The sequence below is a fragment of the Sinocyclocheilus anshuiensis genome, unplaced genomic scaffold (assembly GCF_001515605.1).
Source record: "Sinocyclocheilus anshuiensis isolate Anshui unplaced genomic scaffold, SAMN03320099.WGS_v1.1 scaffold1341, whole genome shotgun sequence".
NCBI lineage: Eukaryota > Metazoa > Chordata > Actinopteri > Cypriniformes > Cyprinidae > Sinocyclocheilus > Sinocyclocheilus anshuiensis.
Window position 1 is genome coordinate 1,350,735 of NW_015553274.1, and position 20,326 is coordinate 1,371,060.

General features: G+C 36.6%; 1 protein-coding gene across 1 annotated transcript; it reads left to right on the plus strand.

Annotated features, from left to right (window-relative positions):
* The first annotated feature begins 390 nt into the window (after positions 1–390).
* Positions 391–17,215, plus strand: LOC107668198 (regulator of G-protein signaling 6-like). The gene is made up of 17 exons (XM_016459990.1): positions 391–402; positions 499–532; positions 2,315–2,365; positions 2,454–2,560; positions 5,041–5,092; positions 5,539–5,603; positions 6,483–6,559; positions 7,252–7,333; positions 7,924–7,998; positions 8,085–8,183; positions 8,307–8,368; positions 9,422–9,532; positions 11,108–11,233; positions 12,808–12,925; positions 13,918–14,007; positions 16,700–16,753; positions 17,030–17,215. The coding sequence occupies exons 1-17, from the start codon at positions 391–393 to the stop codon at positions 17,078–17,080; spliced, it is 1,266 nt and encodes a 421-aa protein (XP_016315476.1). The 3' UTR covers positions 17,081–17,215.
* Positions 17,216–20,326: the final 3,111 nt, after the last annotated feature.

Consider the following 20,326-nt stretch of genomic DNA (forward strand, 5'->3'; position numbering starts at 1 on the left):
TGTAAAAAAAGTATTGTGATTTTAACAGTAAAAGACTGAAAGAATGAATGAATAAAAGACTGTAAAAATGCTACAGTAAAAACCTGTTAATTGGTTATCCGTAAGTTTCCATACTATATACGGTGAATAACTGTAATTACATTTAATGTACATTAAAATTTATGGGTTTTAGAAGTGAAAAAGAAAAAGTCATTGTATAATTTACAGTGAAAAACCGTAAATTGACATTTCCAGAATTCCCTGCATGACACTTCATATTTTGTTTTTTTGTTGAAATAACTTTCTTCTTAGTTTTTTCTTATCAGTTGTGTACATTAGGGTTTTATCTTACATCTAATGTTGTTAAATTAATGTTTATTGCATTGTTTCAGTATCATGTGTGTTAACATGATGGTGTTTAGTGTTTGTGTGACTGACATTGTGCACCTTCTATCTATCTATCTATCTATCTATCTATCTATCTATCTATCTCTATCTCTCTCTCTCTCTCTCTCTAAGAGCTTCCTGTCCAAGATTCCCAGCGTTGTTACAGGTATACTGGCAGGAGTGGGACAGTTTGTGTCTAAACTGGTGTGTGATTTAATAAACCTTAAGTATGTGGGTTTTTCAATGACCGTTGCTATCATACAGTATGTGTGTGAAAATACAGTTTACTCAAGTCAATGTAAATAAACAAATGCATTCACATGAAATATTGATTTTAAGTCAAGTCAAGTCAAGTCACCTTTATTTATATAGCGCTTTTAACAATACAGATTGTGTCAAAGCAACTGAACAGCATTAATTAGGAAAATAGTGTCAATAATGCAAAATGACAATAGTAAACACAAATTTTTCAGTTAAAGACAGTTCATCATTGAATTCAGTGATGTCAACATCCAGCTCAGTTTAAATAGTATCTTTGCAATCAAGTCAACGGTATCGCTGGAAATGAAGTGTCCCCAACTAAGCAAGCCAGAGGCGACAGCGGCAAGGAACCAAAACTCCATCGGTGACAGAATGGAGAAAAAACCTTGGGAGAAACCAGGCTCAGTCGGGGGGCCAGTTCTCCTCTGACCAGACGAACCAGCAGTACGGAAAAATCAATTTAAGACGTAATAAAACAGACGATGAACACTATTAACAGCAATTATTATATGATGCAATCAAACTTATAGCAAAATGTGGTAGTTCTGTATGTTGTTTCAGGGTTGGCATCATCTGAGGTCCTCTGAGGGGTTGGCATCATCTCTTCTCAGGTGTTCTGGATCCAGACTGAAGCTTGTGTAAATCCTAGTTACCACGGGATGTCAATTAAAAATGATTTTATTAGCTTAATTGCTTAAATTGTAGAAAATCAGTCTAGCAACAAGATGAATACTGCAACAATTGTCTGTTTGTTTGTTTGTTTGTTTGTTTGTTTACATATATCTATATTTATTTATTTATGAAATTCAAGTTATTTATTTTATTGGCCAGTAATATTTGGTTTTCACATCCGGCTGTTTGTGTCTCTATTCAGCTCTTTTTTTAGATTAATGTTTTTCTCTTATTATTAGCAGTCAGACATGATTAATTTATTCTGTAAGCTAAAGTGTTTCATAATAGGTTCACAGTAGTCTTCATCAGATGTGAATGTATTATTTTTTTTTTTATTATTAATTATTATTAAAAAATTATTATTCATTACAGTTGAAGTAAAACTTATGAATGAGGAAAAAGTTACTGAGTGCACCTTTTTAAAATAGCAGTTTTCTTATTTCACTTAATGATGCTTTCAAAAATATGTTCTTAAAAATGTATATCACTGTCAGTGCTGATAAAATATGTACAGGGTTGTGCTTAGTTGCTATTTTCCAGGGAATTTCATAGATCAGAGGGTGGATCAGGAGCCATACGCCCCTGTGGTCTCCACCGATCCTACTAACCACTTTCACAGATTCACAGATTCCTTTAGTGTGTGATAAGGAATGCTAGAAGAACAGTTACTTGTCTGTATAAACCCTCAAAGAGAATAAACCTGAAGATATTGTTTGATTTGCACATAATGCTAAACACAATTACTACAGTGAGCAGCTCTAAATGGATGCCTGCAGGCCCACATCCGGATAACTAATAGCTGATTTGGAACTAAAACATTGATGTTGTACATGATTGAAGTGGTGCTAATGTAGATTTAGCTGGACTGATCTGACACACATTGAATCTTGAACCATAACGTGTCTTGACACACTGATGATTTTGATCTTTATCAAGGCTTTGGGAAGTGAATGTAATTTATGCATAAATTTGCATGTGAAAATAAGGTGATATGTTTCCACTTTTTAAACTTTAGGTTCTGACATTGTTCAGTGGATGATGAAGAACCTCATCATAGATGATCCTGGTAGGTGTTGATATGAAGACATATACACGTTTTATTAATGACTGTAAATTGTTTGTGAAAGCAAATGCATTAATTTATGTATTTACAGCGGAGGCCATACACATCGGCAGCCTGATCGCCGCCCAAGGCTACATATTCCCCATCTCTGATCATGTTCTTACCCTCAAGGATGATGGGACATTATACCGCTTTCAGGTGAGCTTATCCATCTACCATCAACCAAATAAAAGTCACGTGGATTGTATCCTGGCAGCTGTGGTTTCCAGAATGTGGTCCTGTTTCACTTCAGCACTGCTGAGATTCTGAATCTACTGTGGAAATCACACCTAAGACACACTATGAAGAAGCTCCACAGACCTTTGCACCTACTGAGCAAATAGGACAGTGTTTGATCAGTGCAGTGGCCTTTATTAAGCCCTTCTCTATACAGGCAGTACATTACTGAGATTTATTTAACACTATATATACACAACCTGAAAGAAATTAGTACTTTTATTCAGCAAAGATGCATTGTGCATTAAATGGATCAGTATTACAATATAGTGTTACAAAAATTTCTATTTCAAACAAATTCTGTTCTTTTGATCTTAAAAAATGTTTCACGGTTTATACAAAAATATGATGCAGCACAACTGTTTTCAACATAGAAATAATAAGAAATGTTTCTTGAGCAGCAGATCAATATTAGAATGATTTCTGAAGGATCATGTCACAAAAAAAAAAAATCAGCTTTGCCATCACAGTAATATATTATATTTTAAAATATATTCAATTGGAAAACAGTTATTTTAAATTGTAATAATATTTTGCAATATTACTGTTTATACTGTTTTTTGATCAAATAAATGCAACCATTGAGAGACTTTAAAAAACATTTAAAAATCATATCAACCTCAGACTTTTGAACAGTAGTGTGTTATGTTTATTGTCTATTGCTGTACTTTTAAGATCTAAGGTGTTAAATAATATTTTATCTCAGTATGTCCTCCAGAAATAGGGGCATATTTATCTGGTAAAGGCCGATCCTTAATTTTTTAATGATTTAGATGATTAGTGAGGAGATGACCAAAGGCACGTCTTCCTCTGAGCCTCTTTAGCTCACGTAACTCTGATGTTTCTCAGGAGAAGCACTGCTGGCTAAAGCTGTGAGAAGCTCTGTCATCTCATTTGGAAATTATTGCAACACTAAACAGATTCTCTTCAGCCAAATATCTCTATAATACCTGGAGAAAGCTATCAATTTGCATTCCCGTTCATCTCAATGGCAGTAGCTCAGCTGGAGCTTGACAGTGAGATTTGAAATCTGCCAACTTTACTCATAGGCACTCAATGACACTGATCCACCATGTTTACCATGTCAATCTGGAATTCGTCTTTAAAGAGCCCTCCAAAAAATCAGTCACATGCAATCATCTACTAAAATACAATGAAATGTAGGTGCATGTGTAATGGTTATGCATCAATACTCCATTACAGTACTAAAGTATCATGCTTAATTAATATAGTCTCAATATCAACCTCCAAACCAACTGTAATTTATCCAGAGTTTTACGAGAAAAGCCAAATTCTCAGATAATGGCATTAGGCTATCTTTCCAATAAGCATGATAGAGTATCAATAAGCCAATGAATGAATCTGAGCTTCTTTTGTACGTTCATTAATTACTCAGGAGGGAATTAGTGTTTCTGTTTCTCTGGAGTATGGCTCATCAGCTCATTGCCTGACAATAATGATCTCAATGCACCATCATTTGCTTTGTGCCGCCTGTAGTCTTTTAGACTGGCTCCACAAAGGCAAGAGAGTTAGTTGTTACAAATGTTGTTAATAGCTCTTATAACATGAATATCTTCATATAATAACTGCACGGCACAGAATCATAATTTCAGCTACAGCTTTGGCTAGTAAGCAGGAGGCAGACAAGAAATTCTTAGTTCTTTCAAACTCACACCTGATTTTAAACAGAATCCAAATAAATTAGTGAAGTAGTTACTGACAATCCAGAAGCAATCACTGTATCTAAATATGCAGATATTGTCTAGATTAGCAGTTCTCAACATTTTTGACTCGAAGGCCCCCCGCTGTCCAACATTGCTTTTAGTATGACAGTGTTGCTTGATTTCAAACATTTTTATTAACAGAAACTGTATATTAAGTTAATTAACCATGATTCATTTTGTGATACCAGAATACTTAAGATTCCGAATATTCTGAATTTTCAGAATATTTATAACATTTAAGATACTCTGTATGTTCTTAAATAAAAACATTTATTGAGGGAAATAAGGATATTATTATTATTGTTATTATTATTATGCACCAATATTAAAATTCTAGCCAAAGCAATAAGCCGATATGTATTTTCATGTTAATACAGATTTTGTCTAAATAGGAAAAAAAAACTAAAATCTGTCATTTTAAATGATACAAGTAAATTTAGGCATCATAACATTTTTTATAGTATACAAAGGAATTTTACTATGATATGTGCTAAATATTACATTTAATAGTGTTATTCAATTATTAGTGTTTTTACAGAAATGAGAAATGAGCAGCATGACTGAATGTATTTTGGCTAGATTAAGTTTATGTTCATACTCCAAAGTCTGCCTACTCAATTTTTCAGTTGCACAAATGTACAAAACTCAAGAGTAATAATCTCTCTCCTTCTCACCCAGGCTCCATACTTTTGGCCCTCTAATTGCTGGGAGCCAGAGAACACAGACTACGGTAAGAGAAGGACCCTGCTGGGCAGACTCAAAGTGACGTAAGAGCACACAGAGCTTTACCGTAGATGCTTTTTCAGAGAGCTAACATAACTCATAAGGTCCCAGAGACGCTGGACGCCCCATGTTCAGCCCACAATCTGCTTTCCCAGGATTATTACAGGTTGGACAGGTGAACAGTCAGGGAGAACTGCAGAGCATTAGTGGGTGTATGACAGTGTGTTGACTGTGGGCAGATGTTCACTCCTGGTCAATGGTGACTCATTCATAGTTCCTACTTTCTGTGAACTGGCCAAGCAGAGATGATAGATGCAGATGAAAATACTAAATCCAATCAAGGGCTTACACTGGATGTGTGTGCGTGTGTAGGGGTAGGATTATACATGACAGTTGATAAGGCCAAGTCTCTTATGGCCTCTTGTCTGTTTATCTCTCTGTTGCCTATCACAGCAATCTATCTGTGCAAGCGGACCATGCAGAACAAGACCCGGCTGGAGCTGGCGGACTATGAGGCGGTAAGTGACCCACTGCGATGACAGCCGACAGAGAAAATGGAAGCAAAAGTGTTTTGCCAGCAAAAGCATCTCAGTTTGGATTCTCACAGGTATTGACAGATACGTCAAGTTATTTTATACCTGAAAACACCAGTTGTGAGCCCTTGTCATTGAGAATTAAAGGTGAAGTATGCCATTTTTTCCAATGATACTTTCTCTTGTCCTTGCTTTATGTGCAGAGGTAACGATAAATACGCCATTTGTAGATTGATTCCCCCAAAGAGTGTAAACTCTGTGGCGCTATCAACATTGTTGTTGTTTTTTTAAGTGGCCCAAACAAGGACCTCTGTAATACCTGCTTCCATCTTTGCACATGGACATTCAGTTCTGAACTTTTTGTTGTTGTTGTTGTTGTGGAAAATGGCATCATGACTTGCAGATGGACTGAAGTGACACACACAGTCACTTCACTTGGCCCTTCGCTAGTGACTATCCTGAGCTGTGACATCAAAGTCAGCATGCTTTATGCTTTCCAAAAATTTTGGTCACTTGCAAAACTGCTGTTATACTATAAAGAAAAAAATCAATTACTATTTATAATTTATTTATATTTATATATAAAAGAAAGAAAACAAATAAGACATTTCAAAAGAAAATATACATTTAATATACATTTCTATATATTTTATATGCAGAATTTTATTTTATATAAAATTTGGGGTTGGTTTGATTTTAAATGTTCTCATGTGCTCACAAAGGCTGCAATTAATTGATCAAAGTTACAGTTAAAAAACATAATATTATGAATTATCATTACAATTTAAAATAACAGTTTTCTATTTCAGTTCTTTTAGTTTTCTTTCTTTCTTTCACTCATTTATCTCTGTCTCTCTCATTCAGGAGAATCTAGCGAGACTACAGAGGGCTTTTGCCAGGAAGTGGGAGTTCATCTTCATGCAGGCTGAGGCACAGGTCAAGTAAGTGCTGTTGTCAGGACAACTACGCAAACACTTGCTCTCACTCATACCTGCTCTCTTCTCTGTTGAAGACACATCTACCCTTTGTTTTCAAGCCCACACACATTCACACAAAGACATACTGTATATACACAAACTCTGATGTAACATAATAATATTGCTGAAGTGCAGTTGTTAGGGGCGAGACATATTAGCATGTGTGTTTGATTTAGAGTGGTCCACACTGATTGAAGCAGTCTCTCGCTCTTCAAACATCAGCTGAAGAGCCTCATCTGATGGCCGAGGGCTGCAAACACAAGTCAACCCTGCTCTGATTTTTGATCATCAGTCTGTCTCTATCATCACACTGTCTGCAGTACACTTTTCATGACGAAAACCCCAATTTTGGGGAGAGCAAGAACAGAAGAGCAAGAGAGATGAATGAAAGAGTCTCAGGGCTCAAAACCAGGATAAGTGAGAGACAGAGAGAGTGATGCAGCAAATGTCAGTTACGTAAGAGTGAAGTGGCAGGAATGGAAATGAATTAGCGCTGCTCGCAGGCAGGTTGCAACTTTGATGAGCACAAGGGCTTTGCTCTTTGTCTGTTTTAACGTGTGAGGCAGGACGTGTGAGTGTGTGGATTGGGAAGGTTTCCTGCTCTTTGTTTAATATTAATGTTATTAATATTACTCTGTGTTTCTTTGATTTTGTAGGATCGACAGGAAAAAAGACAAAACGGAGAGAAAGATTCTGGATAGTCAAGAGAGAGCCTTCTGGGATGTTCACCGTCCCGTGGTGTGTGAGGGTTGGATCCAGTGTGGGATTTTTCAATCAAAAAATGAAAATTCTCTCATTTACTCACATGTTGTTCAAAACCTGTTTGACTTTCTGACTTCTGTGGAACACAAATGGAAGATATTTTGAGAAATGTCTCAGTGCTTTTTGCCCATACAATAGAAGTCAATGGTAACAAAAACGGTTTGGTAACTAACATTGTTCAAAATATCTTCTTTCATATTTCACAGAAGAAAGTAAGTCATACAGGTGTGGAACGACATGAGGGTGAGAAAATTATGACAGATTTTAAATTATTGGGTGAACAATCCCTTTATCCCTTTTTCATTTTAGCTATTCCAATAACTTGTATAATGAATAGAACCCTATTGTAAAGTTTTAGCAGATATTTAACTGTGATTAATCTCAGGTTTTCATAGTAAACACAGCATAGTTAACACATTCAGTTTTTTTTTAAAGAAAGAAAATGAAATAATATGTGTAATTATTGGATTCTGCAATTTGTGTGAATCATGATTGTATCAGCAATTTGTATCAGCGTATCAGCAATTTTTTTATATGGCTGATTTACATGTGATTGTGATTCACAGCCTGGGTGTGTCAACACCACAGAGATGGACATCAGGAAGTGTCGTCGCCTGAAGAATCCTCAAAGGGTGAAAAAGGTGCTTATACTGTATTAGTGTGTGTGCTTTGTGTACAGAGGGTGTGTCTGATTGTATTGTGACCCATCTCCGTCTCTGTCTCGCAGTCAGTGTATGGGGTAGTGGATGACACACAGACTCAGAGTCCTGTACACACACCCTCCCAGCAGAGCAGCAAGGACACCAGAGAGGACGTAGAGAAAGATGTGTGTGCGAGCGATGCTGTGAATTTGGTTCTTGACAGCCTCACAGCAGCTATTAATATTTAGCACAATCACTCTCATGCTCAAGTAGAGATGCAGTGAGTAACGGTATTCTGTCTCTTTCAGATTCTGTTCTTGAACACTCAGTTGGATCGACACTGTATGAAAATGTCCAAAGTCGCTGAGACGTAAGTCCTCTTTCTTGATCTGTCCATGAAACTCAAACTTTTCTCAGCAAATATTAATGCTTGCAAATAATAATTAAGAATGGGAATCATAAAGAATTTATTTGTTCCAGTTCTGATTCCTCTTATGGTTTCATTAATGATTCTTTTAGTAAGAAATGGAATTTCATTGCCAAATGATGAGACCTTTAAAAACATTGTAAAGTCTGTTGTAAACATTTTCACAAGAATTGTTTTAGAGACAACATTTTGTCACCTTGGAATTATAAGGTTCTATCTGCAATTTTTGTCAAAATTGAGTTATTCACATATTCTTATTCTGTGACAACATTGTGATGTTGTGTACATTGTGATGTTTTCTTTAAGTTGTGTACATTTTGGGACTGATGTATGAAAGAGACTTGTTCCCCATATCCCATATCACTATATGGAATGCAAAAACTTCGAACCTCAATATCTCAAAACTGCTCAGAATGCAGATAGAAGCTTATAATTCCAAGGTGATGATTTATTGCAATCGAGTAACTGGCAGTAACTATGAAGATTAAACAACAGTATGAAAACTAAAATTGTGTCAACATATTTTATTAATTCTTATAAAATGCTACAGACAAAACTAATTATGTGTATCTTTAAATACAAGATGCCATATAGTATAAATTTCATTTCACAACAAACAGTTACATTATAAGCTGTATGTGTTTGATTCATTTAAAATAACTCACTTATTAAAGCTATTAATTTGGAAATCAGACTACACTTGTTGCGATGTTTGTTTTTGATAAACTAAACAAAATCAGGCTCATAAGAGTCATTGATTCGGGAACTGAATCACAGTAAGTTTCATGCTATAGATTCAGTGGCAGGTTTGCGGTGCCACTGAATTAGTTGTGTGGGAAACTCTGTCAGAGTATTTTAGTACAGTGTACCGTTCACTTTTGCGGAGGAATGCATATGTGAAAACAGTTCATTTGGTTCCAATAATGAAAAACAGACAAAAATACTTTTATATAATAATATGTAATATAAACATGATTTCAACTCATTTTTTTGCAGATTGATGAGCTACACAGAGCAGTATCTTGACTATGACCCCTTTGTGACAGTACCAGAGCCAGCTAACCCCTGGATCAGTGATGATGTCACATTCTGGGAGCTAGAGGCCAGGTATGAAAACCTAAATATTACATCTTTCTTTATAGATTCCTCTCTTCTGTAGTCTAGTTTTCATTAGAAGAGAGAAGGGATCAGGATGTCTAAATTTCTTAATTTCACTTAATATCTTAAGAGTCTTTGTAACTGCTGCTGAGAAAATTAAGTTGCTAATTTGTCAAAAAGTTCTTATCTGTTTTGTTGTTATGCTTCTTTTTGGTTTTATTTAGAAAAAATCTTATGTCACTGTTATGTTGTGCCTTTGTTCTTACTCGATTTATTCTCAAACTGAGGTCAATCCTAAAATAACACTGAGGTCCGCAGACAATTATTACACATTTATAAAATAAGTACTGTTCATTGTTGGATCATGATAACTAATGTTAACTAGCCTTATTGTAACGTGTTTGAATTAGTTAATTTAGCTTACAAACGCTCTTCTTTGGCTAATGTGATCCCAAATTTGTACGCCGGTTTCACACATACTGCGTGAGCGAGGTGTTTTCATTTCGATGAATGGGACGAAATCTGGGATGCGACACCACACAGCCCAAGCTCAAATTGTGAATGCTGTAATCTGTTAATATGAACGTATTTGATTTGTGAATCTGGCATTTTGCTTGCTGAAAGCAATGACTGAAAAGTAGTTTGACAAATAGCATGCAGGCATTGTACTGTACATAATCGACCCAGCGTGGCGTGCGAGAATGTGGGATCTACAGAGAACGGTCAAAGCACTGCAAATACATGTACATGTAATGTGTGAGGACCCTAAAGCATGTCAATAGGAAAACAAAGCCAAAACCTGGACATTTTAAACAATTTAGAAATCCCAGCCAGGATGTGTTTAGGAAACTAGAAAGCTAGAAAAACTCTAGTTGAGAACACAGGACAGTGAACTTGAGAGTGTGAGGAGACTGATTTGATGGCATTATTCGCAGGGCAAGTGTCATGTCTCCATAGTAACAGTGTCTACTCTGATTGGTGGACCTCTCTTTAGGATTGTGACTAATGTAGTAACTGGTTCTGAATATCTCAAGTAGTTTTAAGTCTGCTGAAGTCCTTATGTTGTTTTGAATTCTATAAAACACTGCAGGTTCCTTCAGCTCCACTTGCCTGAGCCGTTCTCACAGCTCCTCAAAGATGCCCTGACAGGAATTAAGGAATACCTCCCACACACACCCTCATCCTAGTGTTTCATTTCTGGGTTTCTTTCTATACATCTGATCGCATTGTTCAACAATGTGACTCTTGTCACTTAATTATGCAAAAATGAAGTTGACTAATTTGCCTTATCATATTAATTAACAGTTGTTGGAATTAGGTTTTTCTAAATCATTAGCATTCCTGTGGTGGTTTACATATTGTTACTTATTCAAACACTAATTTACAAGATATTATTAGACGTGATTAAGTGATCTTGTGTACACACACACAGTCTCTCTTTGTTTTCAGCCTTGTCTTGTTAATATGACAAACAATGGAACATTGTGTTGTCAAAGCATTAGCTGCTGTCAGTAGATATTGCAAAGAACAATGTAAGTTAAATAAATAAAATACTGTCTTTCTCTTTCCGTCTCTCTGTCTCAGTAAGGACCCGAGTCAACAGCGAGTAAAGAAGTGGGGCTTCTCGTTGGACGAGGCTTTAAAGGACCCAGTGGGCCGTGAGCAGTTTCTTAAATTCCTGGAGTTCGAATTCAGCTCCGAGAACCTGCTGTGAGCTTTCCATCACCATATTCCTCCGTCCTCCTTTCATTTGCACTTCTGTGACATTTTCCCCTTCCTACTCATTCCTCTCTCTTAACCTCCCACTCCACTTTTAATGACTTGCACAAAATGTAGCAGAACAGGACAAGCAAAAGGTCAGACCTCAAGCTTTAATATCACTGATGAGAAAGAGCGAGTAAATTCACTGATGGTACATGATCATTACAACCTCCAAAGCCTGATCGCTGATGCATTGTGATAAGCTACTGCAAACCACGGGCATCATGGGGCAAATGAAGCGGTGGGCCCCAGGAGACGCCCAACCAGGACAGCGAGGCCCCGAAGGGAGCTGCAGAGATAACGCAGGTCACTGGTTAATGACCTGGTCACTGGAAAATGCTGCTTGTCTCAATGCATCTCTCATCCTTCTCTTTCTCTCGTATCTCCACGTATCCCCCAGCTAGGCATCTAATAGCCTCTGTGGGGGCTGTCTTATGTTTGCCAGTATGTGAGGAGAGTGAAAGTGATGTGTCCTCTTGACTGCCTGACTCTCCCCTGGGCCCATTAGAGCCTAAACCACTTCTACACTGCATAGATCTATAGAGCTACAGAGCAAGTATGATATGAGAGTGACTGGGCGATTGCTTTCCTCTATCTGTCATGGCAGGTGCAGTGCATGTGCTGACTTCCATAATTAACCCAGTATTTGTTACTCAGGAGTTTGGGAATGTCATTGCCATCAGCGATGTAAAGAGGGTCCAAAAGTAACACACGCCAAGTGCTAATTGGGAGTGAAAATTAGCTTTGGGGACTGAACTTGGAACAGCAACATAATGCATGATTGAAATCAGATTGTTGGAATGATAATCTGGCCTTTACTCGTTTACCATAAAATTTAACAAATGCCTAAAGGTTTTTTTCTTCTTTTTTATAACTTTATGTATTGACACATTTATGCGATATTCCTCACGTTAAGCCACAAAAATTTGAGGTAGAACACAAAAATATGAGAACAAAATCATGATGCCATTGACCAGCGTCAAAAATGTTGGCATAGGAACAAAAATATATACACTATCATTCAAAAGTTTAGGGTTGGTAAAATTTTTAAATGTTTTCGAAAGAAGATTTTACTTTTTTTTTCTCACCAAGATGCCTTTAAAAAAAAAAAAAAATGGTAAAAAAGTAATATTGTGAAAAATTATTACAATTTAAAATAAATGTTTTCTATTTTAATATATTTTAAAATATTTATTAAATATTTATAAAGTAATTTATTCCTATGATGGCAAAGTTTAATTTTCAGCTGAATTACTCCAGTCTTCATTGTCACAAGATCCTTCAGAAAAAAATTCGTCTTATTATCAACGTTGAAAATAGTTGTGTTGTTTAATTTTTTTGTGGAAACCATGATAAAAAATTTTTAGGATTCTTTGATGAATAGAAAGTTCAAATGGTGGTGTACATATTTAGAAAGTTTATTTTTACATTAAAACTACATATGTTAAAATTAATTTGATTTGCATCATCCTCCCATGGTCAATACTCCATACAGCTGACATTTATTATTGTTTTCTCTTTAGGTTCTGGTTGGCTGTGCAGGATCTAAAGTGCCGCCCCCTGCAGGATGTGGCGGCTCGCGCTCCGGAGATCTGGCAGAATCTAAAAGACCCGGGCCGCTACAGCTTTGAAGATGCCCAGGTGAGTAACTGTCACAGGAAGCACAGCTCAAGCACTGATGGCTTTTGTTCCTTTTAACAATTTCTACGGCCTTTCTGCACATTTGGGGAAAATGATCGTACTATATGAACTAAATAGGAAAATTGTATATTATTATTTTTTAATGTCCAATAACCATTGTGTAAACACATTTTCACAGATGATTGAGGGCTTTTAGGTTTTTTGATGGACAGAGGAAGTATGAAAGCTGCACTTAGGGACAAGTTGTGCCCAAGGCAGAATCTTTTTCATTCTTTGAAATGATGAAAGAGGAACTTGAGGGCTTTGGGCTATTTGGGGAGATTGATGTACAATAATGCCGATGGATAATCTGTTCCTTGTCCTTGTCCTCACAGCTCTGTTCAAAAGAGTTTGCCTTATGTCTGTCTCTTTCGTTTATCTACATTTACATGATTGATGAAAGAGACAGAATAACAGGCATCGCAATGCTCAGAACCAGGGTGAAAAGTCTCTCTGGAATTATAAAAAAATTTCAACCATTTTATTCTAGAAACTTGTCACTACAAGCTAACTGCTTTCAGAAAATTCAAAGTAGAATAACTGAAGAATGTGTTACAGAATCTGTGACATTACTGCTTAGAGTCTGTCAAGATACTTGCTAGGAGTCTGTCAAGTGAATTAAGCTTTATTTGAAATAAATAAAAACAAAAAAAACATGCACCTTCATCTCCTTAGGTAAAACATTATTTTGGCAGCAGCGAAGTCTCAGTAATCCTGCTGCAAGATATGTTTTATCAGACTTAGATTGCCTTTTCCAATGGGAGAACCTACAGATTTATTCCTGTTTGCATTTGTGAAGTCATGATTGAAAAGTTAACAGAAGCAGGATCATGAGGACAGAAAGTCTTTTTTCAGAAGATTCTTGGCTCTTTCTCATTGCTTTGCAATGAGGCGCTTTCCTTTCATCCAAGCTGCAAACTCACTGTCAGCCTCCAATGTTTTTTCTCTTTCAGGACCACATCTACAAGCTGATGAAGAGTGACAGCTACCCTCGTTTCCTGCGCTCCAATGCTTACCAGGACCTCCTGCTGGCCAGAAAGAAGGTTAGTCTCAATCTCAAATCTCTCTCTGCCGCGTGTAATGAATCTGAATAATTTTTCTGCAATTTTGTTTTCAGTATCACTCAGTATTCTTTTCCACAAACCATTCAGCCATAAGAACAAAAATCAGTGTGACCCTAGAGTACTGCAAGGGAAAAAAACTGTGGAAAAACAAAAGATACTGGTCATTTTCTGCCAGGACATTTTCCATTAAAGGAATAGTTCACCCCAAAATGAAAGTTGAAAATGAACATTTACTCACCCTCAGGTCATCCGAGATGTAGATGAGTTTGTTTCTTCATCGGAATAGATTTAGAGGTATTAATCAATACATCACTTGCTCACTAATGGATCCTCTGCAGTGAATGGGTGCCGTCAGAATGAAAGCCCAAACAGCAGATAAAAACATCATAATCCACAAGTAATCAACACGACTCCAGTCCATCAATTCATGTCTTGTAAAGTGAAAAGCTGTGTGTTTGTAAGAAACGAATCAATCATTAAGACATGATTTTGTCTTCAAACTGTTGCTTCCAGCTAAATTACAATCCATTATATTGCTTTCTCCAATGAAGAAGTTGTCTCGTCAGAATCAGGAAAGAAATAGGCACATATCAAACACTGACGAAACAGTCGAAAACAGCCCGAAACAAATTTGTAGATTGATTTTGATGTGAGAGTTTTTCACTGAAGGAAGTATTTTATTGATGTACAATAATGCCGATGGATAATCTGTTCCTTGTCCTTGTCCTCACAGCTCTGTTCAAAAGAGTTTGCCTTATGTCTGTCTCTTTCGTTTATCTACATTTACATGATTGATGAAAGAGACAGAATAACAGGCATCGCAATGCTCAGAACCAGGGTGAAAAGTCTCTCTGGAATTATAAAAAAATTTCAACCATTTTATTCTAGAAACTTGTCACTACAAGCTAACTGCTTTCAGAAAATTCAAAGTAGAATAACTGAAGAATGTGTTACAGAATCTGTGACATTACTGCTTAGAGTCTGTCAAGATACTTGCTAGGAGTCTGTCAAGTGAATTAAGCTTTATTTGAAATAAATAAAAACAAAAAAAACATGCACCTTCATCTCCTTAGGTAAAACATTATTTTGGCAGCAGCGAAGTCTCATTAATCCTGCTGCAAGATATGTTTTATCAGACTTAGATTGCCTTTTCCAATGGGAGAACCTACAGATTTATTCCTGTTTGCATTTGTGAAGTCATGATTGAAAAGTTAACAGAAGCAGGATCATGAGGACAGAAAGTCTTTTTTCAGAAGATTCTTGGCTCTTTCTCATTGCTTTGCAATGAGGCGCTTTCCTTTCATCCAAGCTGCAAACTCACTGTCAGCCTCCAATGTTTTTTCTCTTTCAGGACCACATCTACAAGCTGATGAAGAGTGACAGCTACCCTCGTTTCCTGCGCTCCAATGCTTACCAGGACCTCCTGCTGGCCAGAAAGAAGGTTAGTCTCAATCTCAAATCTCTCTCTGCCGCGTGTAATGAATCTGAATAATTTTTCTGCAATTTTGTTTTCAGTATCACTCAGTATTCTTTTCCACAAACCATTCAGCCATAAGAACAAAAATCAGTGTGACCCTAGTACTGCAAGGGAAAAAAACTGTGGAAAAACAAAAGATACTGGTCATTTTCTGCCAGGACATTTTCCATTAAAGGAATAGTTCACCCCAAAATGAAAGTTGAAAATGAACATTTACTCACCCTCAGGTCATCCGAGATGTAGATGAGTTTGTTTCTTCATCGGAATAGATTTAGAGGTATTAATCAATACATCACTTGCTCACTAATGGATCCTCTGCAGTGAATGGGTGCCGTCAGAATGAAAGCCCAAACAGCAGATAAAAACATCATAATCCACAAGTAATCAACACGACTCCAGTCCATCAATTCATGTCTTGTAAAGTGAAAAGCTGTGTGTTTGTAAGAAACGAATCAATCATTAAGACATGATTTTGTCTTCAAACTGTTGCTTCCAGCTAAATTACAATCCATTATATTGCTTTCTCCAATGAAGAAGTTGTCTCGTCAGAATCAGGAAAGAAATAGGCACATATCAAGCACTGTTTACAAGCAAAAACAGTCGAAAACACCCCTGAACAAATATGTAGATTAATTTTGATGTGAGAGGACAGGGGATGGAGTTTTTCACAGGAGGGAGCATTTTTGTTATTGATGGCACCCATTCACTGCAGAGGGTTCACTGGTGAGCAAGTGATGTAATGCAAAATTTCCCCAAATCTATTCTAACAAACAAACTTACCTGAGGGTGATTACATTTTCAGCACATTTTTCCAAGTCAGTTCTTTCTTAAGAGACAATATTTCAAGCCTTAGTTTCTTTTTGGCTGAAAACAACAGTCCTGAATTGAATCATTTCCTTTTCTTCACTTGCAAACGAGTGTTCAGTGTTCAGTTTGCACTTATTAAAACACACTAAGCCAACTTAATATGTGCTTATCATCAAATGGCCTACTTACTCTACTGACAACATGTAATGGCTAAACATGGGCACTTCAGTTCACTTCAGAGCCATTTTACAGTCTGATTGTGTCTCAGCCCCACTGTGATTATTTAAGATTAACATTAATCTTCCTACTTTTCTTTACTAACACATGTTAACCTGGTGTTGTGCACTGTATCTTCCCCATTCCCTTCCATTAACCTGGGCTCCACAGCCTGAGACTGAGCAAGGCCGCCGCACATCCCTGGAGAAATTCACTCGCAGTGTGGTGAGTGGCACAACGACCATAGCCAGTTCTTTTTGAACTTTAATTCAAAATCGGGCTTTCTGGAAGGTAATCAGACCAGAAGAAAATTGGATATTTTCTGAGAACCATAAAGGGTTCTCAAAGGGTTCCATATATATATATATATATATATGTGTGTGTACTATTTGTTATATTTGGAATTTGCTGCTGAATATTATTAGTCAAATCCAAGACCACAATTTTTTAACTGGTACTCTTTAAAAGACCACTTTTAATAATAACACAATTGTGTTTCAGGGCAAGTCTCTGACAAGTAAACGACTGACAGGCCTCATGCAGTCCTCCTGACAAGTCCTGCTGTTTGCAGTTTGTTGAGGTAGAAGAATTGTGGCCATGACGGGCCACATGTATGGACCACCCTCTCTCCAAAACCCACCAGAACACCGCACAGCTACCGACTCTAGATGGCAGCATGCAATAAGTCCAAACAAAAATCTCCGAACAGCGACAGTGCTGTCTGTGTCTATTAAACCAGTAACTGCAAAGACTGCATACATCAATGTCAGATTTCCCAGTACCATCTAGAGAACCATTTTACGTTTGATACTTATAACCAAACTGCAGCAAGGATAGGACTGTCTCGCTGGATTACCGATTCAAAACATTCATTGTCAGATATGAAATCAAGGTGTGCTGTTATCAGTCCAGTATGTCAACACTGAGCGTTCTGGTGAAGCGAGGATGTGTTTCAAATCTTCAGAGCATTCCAAAGGAGTGAAGAACATGACAAGGGCTTTCAGTGACTGTGTTCCCTTATTCAAGGTTTGCACAGAACTTTTCCTCATATACTTTTTTGTTGGACAGTCACTGAATATGAAGAATGAAAGTGGAAATGAAGGGGTTTGGAAAAGCACATTGTTATTACTCCTGCCATTTTGAAGAAAGTATAATTATTTCTTCTGTCTACAGGCCGTGTTATACTCACCTACAGTATTAGCACATGAAACTTCTAACTGAGATGAGAAAATGACGAAGAGCTATACATTTTAGACTCAGTTTTATTGAGGAATAAAGAAATATTGACCAGGATAATAAAAAGTGTCAGTATTTCAGCGTGATTCAGAGCCCAGAATATTGCTTTTGCACAAAAACTGCACCAGTGAGGAATGCTGGATCCCACAGATGCTAGTCCTGCTTGGTCAGTGTGTTTCCTGAACAGCTTTACAAAATCTCCAAATAACAACATTAAATTATTTAGGAACATCTATGGAGGACCATTTTGTCACATAAAAGATCATAATTGTGGCATTTCATAATTCTGAGAGAAAAAGTCACAATTATGACATGCTAAGGCAATTATTAGATAAAAACATTGAAATGTATAACACAAAAAGTCAAAATTACGGGATACTAAGTCATAATTGACATAAAAATCATAATTATTACAAAGGTCAACCTTCACCGTCATAATCATGATTTCATAATTGTGACTTAATATCTCATTTTGACTTAGTATCTCATAATTTTGAAACCATTGGTCCTTGTTGACTATGTTTGTCTTTGCTTTAATGAATGGTATTGTAAATTCTGTGTAGAATGTAAGTGCTTAATGTTGCTTTGTGTCAGTATTTTGATTAGTATGATGATGATGATTTGCTCTGAGCACAAACATTTGAGGATCACAGCCCTTCACGTTCAACATATCAACAGTAGACAATGTTTTTGTGGAACTACCATCCATTAGAAAGGAGTTTTTCATTGCAGGACGTTGAATAGCCAACCAATCCGCATTTCTGTATTTTTTGCTTGCATCATTTCCTGAAGCAGCATCACTGCCAGAGACACACAGACTTTTGCTGCTGGAACACATGAATTCTCTCAGCAGTCTTTAGCCCACAAATTTAAACGCAGTCAAATGGCAGAACAGAAATGTGTGCAGCTGATATAGCACGTTTCCTCTACACATTTTCAGGTAGTTGATTTGTAGACTCATAACTGTACATTAGGTTGAAATGGAATGTATAGACTTTTGCAGCAATCCTGGATATGGAAGATGCTGTGTAGAATATAACTTAGAGGCACAAGTGCCATATTCGGCACAAAACTATGCATGGAATATTTCTAAAGAGTTTTACTGCTTTTAGGCTTTTTTCATTGGGATCCAGTAGATCAAGATAATGTAAAGGAGGACCTGAGTCCTGAGACATTCAATAAACATTCAGAATGGAGAGCTCTGTAATGGAATGTTTTTTTCATTTTTCTCTGCATGGACAGCATTTTGTGTCATATTTTTAGCTCAAACTGTTCATGATGGTCCATCAAACATGTATTAAATGTTGAACTTGGCAATACACATATAGCTACATCAGAGCCTTGTACTTCAATAAGCTAGATTTGACTTCAATAAAGCCAGTGGGGTAGGATCTCATAATACTGAACTGCTAACAGCTCTGAATGACATTAATGTGTATGTGCTGCTCTCTAGTGGTAAGCATGACAGGCACAACTTTTTTTAAAGGTGACATCAGCATAGGCTTGGTTTTACTTTTATTTTTTATTAAATTTTACATTACAACAATGATAAAAATAAAAAGACAAGAAATAATAAAAAAAAATAAGTACAAAACAATGCTTGTGATTGCAAAGGATTCAAAAGTCAACATTTGTGTTTGAATTACAGACTATATACAACAAATGACATTGTAACAGGCAGATAACACAGATAAATTGGGGCGACTATACTTCACACTGAAAAACATTTTTCTACTTTTGGACTAGATGAATTCATTTTGTAAGACCTGATGCTTGTGTTGGTAGGCTATAATGGAGCTGTTTCTAGCTTTACCCCGGGTTATCATCGTTTTAAACCTGCTTTTAACCCCAGGCAATTAAAAGTATTGCACTTTTACTTTAGAAGGGATTTAGCAGTGGGTTATGAAACCTGGAGCAAATACCGTTTCAAGGAGTGCAGCAGTGCCCGTCCACTTTTTTTTTAGTGCCCTTGGTTTCCTATGGGGGTTTTTAGTTCTCGTTAAAGAATTATAAGCTATGAAACCTATCAGGTGATTCAGAACATTACAAACTTTGATTTGAATAAAACAAAGTATTTGAACATCGGACAAAAAGATAAAAGTGCCAGACAGCTTTCATGAGAACAAGAACTACAATCGCAACTACAATCAAATTAAAAAACAATGGAGAAATATAAAACTATATAAGGGGTCTTTTTGGTGCAATTTTCTTCTAGTGATTCTCTGATTGGTGGACATTTCTGGTGGAAGAATCATGGGTAATGTAGTTTTTCACTAGGAATTCCACTAATAAACGACAAAGGCATCTCATATATGCTGATACATGAGGTTAACAACATACCACCAAATGCCATCAATTAACAGCCTCACAATAGATCTGTTTTTAGCAGTTCATAAGTTAAAATCATTAAAAATCAGTTCCCCGTGGAGAAAATAAATTAGGATTTTTATTTTGACTGCTGCTCTCTATAACAGGTAGTTGTTTAGCAACAAATAACCAATCATAACCCTGAATAGCGCCTGCTTCATTAAATATTTGTGAGTTTAGTACAGTCACAGAAAC

Excerpts from the sequence above, each read along its gene's own strand:
- LOC107668198 (XM_016459990.1), top strand. Across the intron at positions 8,369-9,421 it reads ATGTCCAAAGTCGCTGAGAC|ATTGATGAGCTACACAGAGC; the intron begins GTAAGTCCTCTT and ends ATTTTTTTGCAG. Across the intron at positions 14,008-16,699 it reads TCCTGCTGGCCAGAAAGAAG|CCTGAGACTGAGCAAGGCCG; the intron begins GTTAGTCTCAAT and ends TGGGCTCCACAG.